Consider the following 11,111-nt stretch of genomic DNA (forward strand, 5'->3'; position numbering starts at 1 on the left):
AATATTATTTCAGATTAAAGGATGATTTTTTTTTTGTAATGTGTAATTTGTATTTTGTAAAAAGGAAAAAAAGTTTCTTAACAATAAATATACTGTTAAAAACAAAATCTTACATTAACATTTAGCAACAAACTTGGCAACAGAGGCTATTTGGTCAAAATGATGTTTCCTATAATCAGAAAAATTACAGTTTATGCCATTTCAGAGTAAATATATAAATTTGGTGTGAAAGATTAATAAGATTTAAAAAACAACAACAACAACAACAACAGATAATCGCATATTGTGAACAACATCAAAAATGTGAATATCTTTACTTTTAAGTTTATTTTCCCAACTGAATGAAGTTAACACAATCTTAATAGAGCCTCACGTAGGATCTTTCTGCTCCTTGAGTCTCTTTTCCCGGATAATTTGAGCCAGATGGTCCTCCAAATCATTCTCCTTCAAAGACGAAGCTGCTCGCAATACCTGATCAAACACAAACGTTTAGAGTGCACTATAAAGCGAGTTCATCAGATCAATCTTGACTAAAGATTGTGGTCCACATCAATGTTCAGCTAATACTCAGATAAAGTGCTGAAGCGGCCATCTTGTCTTTACACATACCTTGCTTTTGGAGGACTTCAGAGAATACTCTACAAAGAAAGGCAAAAACGACAGGTTTGCAAAAGTGATGCGTGGCAATCAAAAATACTATCTTAAAAGAACAAATTTCATCCAATTATAATCACTACAAACAGGTCACTGCATGAACACAACTCACATTTTTGGTTAAACAATACCTTGAAAGGGATAGTGAAATGAAAACTCTGTCATTAATTACTCACCCTCATGTCGTTCCAAACCTAAGACTTCCGTTCATCTTCAGAAAACAAATGAAGATCTTTTTAATTAAATCTGAGAGATTTCTGTCCCTCCATTGACAGGCTACGCAACTACCACTTTGACGCTTCAAAAAGTTCATAAAGCGATCGTAAAACGAATCCATATGAATTTAGCAGTTTAGTCCACATTTTCTGAAGAGTGAAAGATTTATCCGATGAACAGATTTAATGTAGGCTTTTATTCACATATTGGTACCTCATTGGTTCTCGCACGCCAAGCGACCATGACGTGTGCGCTGATGAATGTTTATATGTGAATAAAAGCCTAAATTAAATCTGTCCATCATATAAATCTTTCATATAAACTGCTAAATTCATATGGATTACATTTGACGATTACATTACGATCTCTTTATGAACTTTCTGAAGCGTTAAAGTGGTAGTTTGGAGGGACAGAAAGCTGTCAGATTTCATCAAAAAGATCTTGTGTTTGGAAGATGAATGAAAGTTTCACAGTCTTAGAGGTTTGGAGCAACATGAGGATGAGCAATTAATGACAGAATTTTCCGTTTCGGGTGAACCATCCCTTTATTCTCCCATACATTAACTTTAAGGCATAAGTAAGTCCTCGTCACCTATCCGTGATGTCCTCAGAGCTCCAGCTTTGCATCGGGCACAAATGCGCTGTAACTCGCATCTTCCAGTGAGAATCCGGAGGAACCATTTCAGCCAGAAGCGCAGACAGGAGGAATAGAAACACTGCCAGATATACCCCAACATCCTCTGAAACACAAACATCATCAGTTAGTTTTAGTCCAACTACTGCACTTTCTCCCACATGCATTATTGGACACGAGACAGAAATGCAACGTACACATGATGGACACTTTTCATGCATGTTCTTAGAATGAAGTGCACACAGCTCTACTGTCTCTATGTCTACACATGAATAATGTACACTTCATTCAATGCAAATGAGCTGCTGATCCTTGTACTCTTTCAAAACAACAAGCATTCTGCTAGGAACAAGCATTATTAGTAATCTATTAGCCAGTAAGATCTGTACATGACACTGTCCACCATCAAATCAGCCCTCAGAACTCACACAGAGCACACAAACTTCTCAACTACATGACTAATATAGCTTATACATAATCTAAAAATTACGCTTTAAGAATATCAGACGGACAACACAACAGGTTGTTCATGCACGAGACATAAATTGGCCATCAAAAACACAAATAAGCCGCGTGAATTCAACTAATGACGCAGTTCACGACAATGCCTCCGTTTATACTGCTTCACGTTGAGTCGCTGCTTTTTCTAGCATTTAATTCTATGAATTAAAAGATGTTATAAAGTGCAGTAACTGTATGGATCGCACTTACTAGCAGCCACTTCGCCCGGAAATGATTCGGATTCTTGCGCATGCGCAGAATAACCCAGAGGGCGCAAGTGAGCCTGCGACAAGTCTGTTTTTGTTCTCAAAACATTTAATTTAACCTTTAATATATCATATACATAGATCATTTAGATTCTGTTATTTATATAAAAACTACAATTATCTGTTTGAAAATGTTAAGAGTAAGAATCACTGATCTAGACCTTATTCACAGCAGCGCCATCTTTGGTTTTCAAAGGGAATGTAAGATTGACATGAATCTCTTCAGTGGGCTGTACTGTTATTTAATGTGTTTTTGGATTGTTACGCTGACAAAACAATGCAAAAAAATCTTTCCATGAAATTTCAGTAGACAAAAAATTTCAGACAACGTGAGCAAAGTAAAATTATAAATAGTATGGCAAGCCGTTTTAGCTTAAAATGTTCCCAGCGAGTCGTAGCCTAATTGCTTTTTACTTGTAAGAATTAAATTAGATAGCTCAAATTCAGTTGTAACTAGTAAGAATGCAATTGCAGAGCTCTGCAATTATATATATCTTTAATGCGTTTTCTTTGACTAGTAAAAATGGAATTAGTGAGCCCTCTAATTGTAATGGTAACTAAGAATTGAATTGTAGAGATCTGTAAAAATGAATGGAAGACAATGGAGACATGACTAGCAAAAATGTATTTGTAGAAGAGATCTCTAATAGGATGTGTTACTGGTAATTGAATTTGAAGTATCTCTAATCATAATTGTTACTAATAAGAATTGAATTGTAGAGCTGTCTAATTTAATTCTTATTACCAAAAATGCCATTAGAATGAGTAACGTTGGGAACATTTTAAGATAACGTGGCTTGCCAGAATCTCTGAGCTTTTTACAGCAGACGCTGTTGAAAACATATTCCCACATCCTTTGAATATCCAAATATATTTTAATTGAGACTGCACTTACAAAAAGCAATTTAAGCTAATGAAAAATGTATAAACTGAGCATTACTGGTAAAATGTATCTACTTAATTTTACAAAATTTTAGCATTGCATTGTTACAAAAAAAAGTCATCTGATTACGTAACCCAAACACTGAAAACAACAAAGTACAGAAAGCACTTTTTAGTTCTATTCAGTTCTATTTTTTTAGAGTGAGAAGTCTTCTGTGAACAAAAATACAAGAACAGACCAAACAAACCATGTTTTTACCAAAATAATTCATGAATTATAAACTCAGGAAAAAAAGCATACATGGAAAAAGTAAATAGCTCACTAGTACAAATCAGACCAGTCACACCCCCTGTGAAGTGCAGTGCATTTAGTGACAGACAAGAGTAACACCGTAACATTCAAAACTGGTGTTTCTCTGCATGTATTTTACTTCCAAATCCATCAGGAGGCACTAGCGAGCTGAAGCGCAATAATGGCAGGTCCAGAGAGCGGGGACCATCTTTGGGGATCCTCATGGGTGGAGGTGGAGGCGGGAATCTGGATGATCTGCTGTCATCATTTCCTGTGTTATTGTTGTCATCGCCATTAGCGACAGCATTCACGACACTGCTAATGCTAGTTCTCTTACAGCGAAGCAGAAACACCGCCCTAAAGTGTCGACGGTACAGATAAAGGATCACCAACAGTATCAGCAAGATGAGCAACACGAGCAGGCCACAGATGACGTAAACACCCCGGAGGATTGTGGGAGATGATGTCTCGTTACAGTCTAGAAAGTGAGTGGAGAGGAAAATTAAGTTATGAAAGGCAATCAGAGAACAGTTTTTGGGAAAATATTTAATTTAATATGAGAGCAGACTGATCACCCATAAACAGTGTGGGCCTGTCAATATAAACTTCTGAATATCAGTCTCTTACCAGGTTCGTCAGATGCCGCGCAAACGCTCGCTCCCTTGCGGTAACCATGGAGACAGCGACAGGAGTACGAGCCGAACTGATTCACACACTCGGCGTGAGCGTCACACACCACCATTTGTGTCTCACACTCATTGATGTCTGTTCAAACACACACGCACAGAAATTGACAGACTGATTACCTCTCTAGACTAGTTCTTAAATGCAGTCTTATGAGGTTGTGTGAGCGAGTGAGTGTGCGTGAGTGAATCTGTGAGTGTGCGAGCGTGTGTGCGTGCGAGTGTGCGTGCGTGCGTGAGTGTGCGAGCGAGTGCGTCTGAGTGTGCGTGCGAGTGTGCGCGAATGAGTGAATGCGTGAGTGTGCGTGCAAGTGAGTGTGCAAGTGTGCGAGTGAGTGAATGCGAGCGTGTGAGTGCGTGCCAGTGAGTGAGTCTGCGAATGTGTGAGTGCGTGCGAGTCTGCGAGCGAGCGAGTGAGTGTGTGTGAGTGAGTCTGCGAGTGAGTGAGTGTGACAGTGTGCGTCCAAGTGAGTGTGCGAGAGTGCATGCGAGTGAATGCGTGAGTGTGCGAGCATGTGAGTGTGCGAGTGAGTGAGTCTGCGTGCAAGTGAGTGTGCGAGAGTGTGAATGTGAGTGAATGCGTGAGTGTGCGTGCGAGTGAGTGTGTGAGTGCGTGCGAGTGAGTGTGCTTGAGTGAGTGTGAATGCGAGTGAGTATGCGTGCGAGTGAGTCTGCGAGTGTGTGAGTGTGCGAGCGAGTGAGTGTGCATGTGAGTGAATGCGTGAGTGTGCGTGCGAGTGAGTCTGTGAGTGTGCGTGCGAGTGAGTGTGCAAGAGTGTGCGTGCATGTGAGTGAATGCGTGAGTGTGCGTGCGAGTGAGTCTGCGTGCGAGTGAGTCTGTGAGTGTGCGTGCGAGTGAGTGTGCAAGAGTGTGCGTGCATGTGAGTGAATGCGTGAGTGTGCGTGCGAGTGAGTCTGAGTGTGCGTGCGAGTGAGTGTGCAAGAGTGTGCGTGCGAGTGAGTGTCCGTGCGCGAGTGTGTGAGTGTGGGTGAGTGAATGTGTGAGAGCAAGTGAGTGAGTGTCCGTGCGAGAGTGTGTGAGTGTGAGTGAATGTGTGAGCGAGTGAGTGTGTGAGCAAGTGAGTGTGTGAGAGCGAGTGTGCGAGAGAGTGAGTGTGAGAGATGTTTCTTTGTCTAGTATGAGGTCACAGCAAGGTTTCTGAAAGCACAGAGGTGCGATCACCTTCAGTGGAGACCGATGCAATGACGCCCTGAGTTCTGCTGGTTTGAGATTTGATGGTTCTGTCCTGTAGCTCCTGCAGACGAGACTGAAGATCCCCTACAGTGGCCTTCTGAAACCTCAGCCACACGATGAAGAAAACGCCAGAACTCAACCTACAAACAAACCCATGGACAGTCTGTCAGCTGATCTAGAAGAGCCTCCCAGTGAACATGCTTCAGGAAGTGCTCACTTTTTCAGTCGTTTGAAGTCCAGGCTCTTCAGGGTGAGACGTCCACACGCTTCTCGTATCTATAAACCAATTTTGAGGCCAAAAGTTGCCAGATTGACAACAATATTCTAAATATATAAGGGAATCGCAATATTTAGGAAATTTATGTGACCCCGGATCACAAAACCAGTCACAAGTCACACGGGTATATTTGTGGCAATAGCCAATAATACATTGTATGGGTCAAAATTATTGTTTTTTCTTTTATGCCAAAAAATCATTAGGATATTAAGTAAAGATTGTGTTCCATGAAGATGTTTTGTTAATTTTCTACCATAATAAAAAAAAAGATTTTTTGTGAGTGAATGCAGCACAATCGCCAACATAAATCGACAACTTTAAGGCGATTTTCTCAATAGATTTTTTGCACCCTCAGATTCCAGATTTTCAATAGTTGCATCTCGGCCAAACATTGTCCTATCCTAACAAACCACACATATTTATTCAGCTTAATTATAAATCTCAATTTAAAAAAAATTGACCCTTGTGACTGGTTTTGTGGTCCAGGGTCACATAAGGAATCATAACACTGAGCATCACCATGTTCTCGAGAGCAGAACTGAGGGAAGAGGATTCTTCATGATGTTCAGGCTCCAGACGGACCTCGACACCTGCCTCCAACAACAGCTCTGATTGGACAGATGATGTTACAGCAATATATATAACTTTGTTATTTTGATTTTAATGATAAACTGTAAGTGGCAGCTGGATGTTGAGGTTAATGTGGTACTCATCCTCACCGCCAGGTAAATGACTGTAGTGTGTGACATTTCCTGAGGTCTGCTGGTAGTGAGCTTTCTCTGTGGATGGAGGGAAACAACGGTTAATGCAAGAAAACACAAGGTAAAGATAAAATGTCTAGGTCATATTTAAAACTAATAATTATTATAACTAACTTTTTTTAAACAAAATCATTAATATTGTTAATATTACCTTTTGGATAATGATGACAATGAAAATATAAAATTAATTATTAATAATAATTATTATTAACTTTTTAAACATGTTCTAATAAAATCATTAATATTGTTAGTATTTTAGTACTTAGTAGTTAGTACTCTTTAGTACTTAGTACTCTTTGATTATGATAATGATAATAACAACAATAATAATTATTATTATTATTATTAACGTTTTAATAACTTTTAATAATTGTTTTAATAACAATTAATATTGTTAATATTACCCCTTTGATGATGATGATAATAATAATAATAATACTTAACAAAAAAAAATAATATTACCTCTTGGATGATTATTACTTTTATTATAAATTCAAACATTTTTAAACATTAAATCATTAAAAAAAACACCCCTCAGATGACAATGATATATATTATAACTTTTTATATATTAATAACCTCATTAATTTTAATATTATCCCTTGGATAATAATAATAATAATAGTTCCACCAAATCCTGAATTACATAAATATGTATTATTATTATTATTATTATGCAATATTAACAATAATAATTATTTTATAAGCATTCATAAAATAAGTTAATATTACCCCATGCATAATAATAATAATAATATTCCACAAAATCCTGCATTACATAAATATGTATTATTATTATTATTATTATGCAATATTAACAATAATAATAATTTTTATAAGCATTAATAGTATAATAGTTGATATTACCCTATGAATAATAATAATAATTTAGGCCATTTTTAATTTCTTTAAGTAATTAGAAAATGTTGGTGTGCTTGATTGTCATGAAAATAATTACAATAGGAAAAATCCCCAGCGATGGTCATAGAGTCTCTCTTTATGCCAAACGTAAATGCTTTTTAAATGTAAAGGCTGTAACTGCACCTTTAGGTCTGCGGTGTAATTTGGGTTGTGCGTCCAGTGTGACACCGCTCTCAGTCCCTGTCATCTCCAAAGAAACGTCTTCCCCATCATCCCGCTGTCCCACTCTCACCCACCTCACTTCCCCAACATCAGACACCATTTTGGCTCTGTCCGGCTCGGTCTCATCAGAACCGTGTGCTTGTGCGTCCACATTCCTGCGCATGGCAGACGGAGAGCGAGCGGAGGGTTTAACAGCTTCGGTCCAGATGTGTGGCTTGCGAGTGTGTGTGTCTGAGAGGTGTGTGTGAGCAGCCAGGTATCTGGAGCGGATTCGAGACGGTCCACTTCCCGGTTGGTTTTGCTGGGTCTCAGGGGCCCACCGACCAGCTCCTTCTTGTGACGTTACATAGAAATTATCATCATAGTATGCATCATCATCAGATGAAACCTCACCGTTGTAACCAGACGCTAGAACGCGAGGAGCTGAATCTGTAATTGAATCCCCGGGATTCTTTTCCCAGGATTCCCTTTTCCCATAATGGAGTTCATTAGTTACTGAAGTGGTTCCGAACGTCCCTGACCCGGTCAGACCAGAAGAAGTGGTTTGGTCGTTCAGACCTGGAGGAGCATCTGTAACTGCATCCGTTTCTCCACCTCCTCTTCTGTCTATAGAAATGTCAGTAAAGAGAAACACAGAATGCAGCTGGTGTCAGCTGGTGGTACACAGTGGTACACACCAGTCTACTAAAAGATACATAAACAAAACCTCACCTTCATACATGTATTTATTTTTCCTTGAAGAGGAAAAACACACAAAAAATATATATATTCTAAAAAAAAAAATAAAAAAAAAAAAATATATATATAATAATAATAATAATAATAATAAATATATATATATATATATATATATATATATATATATATATATATATATATATATATATATATATATATATATATATATATATTTATTTATTTATTTATAAAATTGAAGAGGAAATAATATATATAAGTATATAAATAATATATATTTTATAAAAATAAATATATATTTTTAGAAATACAAAATGTTAATACAAAAAGTAATAATCTTAAATAAGAATAAGATAGCAGAGATTTTAGCACATTTAGCCCCAAAATTATCTAAATATTTTAAATGGAGGAAATATTACAGTGGATTAGATAGATAGATAGTAAATGTATAGTATATGATATAGAAGATATACATATAGCCTATTATATTCTTACAAACGATTTGACAGCACTAAATTCTAGAAAGAGAGAGTGAGTGTGTGTGTGTGTGTGTGTATATGTGAGATATAATTAATAATACGTTTTATTAAAAAAACTCACTCACCATCATTCTTGAGATCAGGAATATCCAGTGGTCCGAAAGCTTTATAGCGTCCGTAGAAGCCCCGGTAGGGGGCGGGGGGGTCCCCATCGATGAGCAGCACCACCTGGACAGTGTTGGACACCGAGGTGTACCTGGCCTTCATCCAGCACCTCTCCAACACCCTCTGCCCCCCCGCAGCCGATGGAGACTCATCCAGGTGGATCTGATCGCTCTTCAGATGACAGGAGTCCGGGGATGTAAAGTCCTCCAGGTACAGCTCCACACGCTTCCCAGGTTGCACCTGGATGGTCCAGTTGCACCACACGGCGGGGTTTGAGCACAGGTAGTCGGGGGAGAAGAACTCACCGCTGTCAGCGTGCAGGACCTGATGGCAGCTCCGCAGGGCATAGAAGGCGTATCGCTCTCGCCCTCCACCTGACACGAGAGAGAGAGAGAGAGAGAGAGAGAGAGAGAGAGAGAGAGAGAGAGAGAGAGAGAGAGAGAGAGAGAGAGAGAGAGAGAGAGAGAGAGAGAGAGAGAGAGAGAGAGAGAGAGAGAGAGAGAGAGAGAGAGAGAGAGAGAGAGAGAGAGAGAGAGAGAGATGAGCACACCTATCCCCCAAAATATCTAAATATTTTCATTAAAGAGTAATAAGGTACTATACGATTATCCGGACCACACCTGACCACAACCGCTCTTGGTTGGTCGCAACCCCGGTGACGGGTAGGTTTAGGGGCGGGGTTGGGGTAGGTCATCACATGTGGTCCGGATAACCGTATAGTACCCTAACATTTAATTTTATAATTTCTTTTAGCTTTACCATAACGTCACACACAATGGTCATTATTAAATAATTGTATATTTTAGGAAGGGGGTTCTTTGCATCAAAAATTTGGAAATCCAGGAGGACACCATAAACATGCTAAAGGTTTAGCTCAACTAAAACTTTTAATTCTCACTTACCCTCATGTCATTTCAAACCTATAAGACTTTCGATCATCTTAGGAATACAAATGTCGATCTTTTTAATGAAATCTGAGAGATTTCTCTATCTCCATTGACAGGCTACGCAACTAAACCTTTGAATTGATATTAAACAGCTCAATTCCATATGAATTCATGAGTTAGTCGAAGTCCAAATTTTCTGATGAGACACGATTGCTTTATACGACGAACAGATTGAATTTTGGCTTTTATTCACGTTTAAACATTCATCAACTCACACATCAGAAGCTCGAGCAGGTTCTCTCGACGTGCGAGAACCAATGAGGTTCATTCTCGTGTTACGCAGCAAGTTTGAACTTCCGTTTATGTTTGCTGATCAATGTTTATATGTGAATAAAAAGCCTAAATTAAATTCGGTTCATCATATAAAGAGATCCTGTCTCTACAGAAAATTTGGACTAAACTGCTCAATTCTGGATTAGTTTTACGATCTCTTTATGAACTTTCTTATGCATTAAAGTGGTAAATAGTTGCGTAGACTATCAAAGGAGGGAGAGATCTCTCAGATTTCAACAAAAAGACCTTCATTTGTGTTCCGAGGATGAACGAGAAGTCTTACAGGTATGTAACGACATGAGGGTGAGTAAATAATGGCAGAATTTTCATTTTTGGTTAAACTATCCTTTAAGTCTAAAGCAAGAGTTCCATTTTTTTCATTTGTGTAAAAAGTTTTCATACTTATCATGTAAATGTTGTTTACCTGCGGATGCTTGGCCGTCATTTCTGTTGATCTGCCAAAAACAGAGAGTAAGAGAGAGATGTGAAGCGATCAGATGATTTATGAAGACGAGTTACTCACCTCAGCACTGTTTATCAAACGCGTCAAATAGATTAATATCAGAAGATTATATCTAGTCATTTCAGAATTATGATCGTGAACTTTCTACGTTGTTATCAGTTGCTTGTTTTAAAACATAAACGGAAGAAGCTGCAAGCATCACCTGTATTATATCTGCAGTTAATGAGATAAGTTTACCTGTCGCGCATGACGTAATGACATGCGACGCTCTCTAGATCCGACAGAGGGCGCTGCTCGATCACGTAGATAAATTCAGGTTGGCCGTGCCGAATTGAAAGTGCTGGTACTGTACATACTGCCTGCCTGACCGTATTCTGCCCACTTTTAAAAATAGCACGTGAAATAGCCTCCTAAACATTTTGCTATGATAACGTAAGCATAATAAGAATCAAACTCTGAATCAATGTACCAATGCTATATTTTTCTAAATGTCATATTTGTTAAGTTTTTTTTTTTTTTTTTTGCATTAAATTATGTTTGAATACCTTTTTTGCTACCTGTGATTTTGTATATGTACATTTCTGCAATACATAACTTCACTCTAAATTGTAATGTGGACGTGCACTTTCTGGTACTTTCTGTAA

At 38.3% G+C, this 11,111-nt stretch overlaps 2 protein-coding genes across 3 annotated transcripts in view; both read right to left on the reverse strand.

Annotated features, from left to right (window-relative positions):
• Nucleotides 1–2,275, reverse strand: part of elmod2 (ELMO/CED-12 domain containing 2) — a 10,672-nt gene extending 8,397 nt beyond the window's left edge. The window contains exons 1-4 of one of the 2 annotated variants that reach the window (XM_081362293.1): nucleotides 2,216–2,275; nucleotides 1,463–1,610; nucleotides 610–638; nucleotides 374–471 (exon numbers count right to left, since the gene is read on the reverse strand). In XM_081362293.1, the coding sequence (XP_081218419.1) occupies nucleotides 374–471; nucleotides 610–638; nucleotides 1,463–1,610; nucleotides 2,216–2,257 (317 nt within the window). In that variant the 5' untranslated portion in view covers nucleotides 2,258–2,275. Of the gene's footprint in view, nucleotides 1–373; nucleotides 472–609; nucleotides 639–1,462; nucleotides 1,611–1,701; nucleotides 2,158–2,215 lie in introns of those variants that run through there. The other variant, XM_081362294.1, reaches the window with a different exon arrangement.
• On the reverse strand, nucleotides 2,258–10,696 carry LOC308688856 (uncharacterized protein). The gene is made up of 10 exons (XM_081362292.1): nucleotides 10,528–10,696; nucleotides 10,429–10,459; nucleotides 8,745–9,158; nucleotides 7,406–8,050; nucleotides 6,320–6,379; nucleotides 6,120–6,208; nucleotides 5,541–5,599; nucleotides 5,312–5,463; nucleotides 4,073–4,210; nucleotides 2,258–3,923 (listed from the first exon to the last, which is right to left on the reverse strand). The coding sequence occupies exons 1-10, from the start codon at nucleotides 10,585–10,587 to the stop codon at nucleotides 3,553–3,555; spliced, it is 2,019 nt and encodes a 672-aa protein (XP_081218418.1). The 5' UTR covers nucleotides 10,588–10,696; the 3' UTR covers nucleotides 2,258–3,552.
• Nucleotides 10,697–11,111: the final 415 nt, after the last annotated feature.

Source organism: Scardinius erythrophthalmus, assembly GCF_964197995.2.
Source record: "Scardinius erythrophthalmus genome assembly, chromosome: 3".
In the NCBI taxonomy this organism is placed as follows: Eukaryota; Metazoa; Chordata; class Actinopteri; order Cypriniformes; family Leuciscidae; genus Scardinius; species Scardinius erythrophthalmus.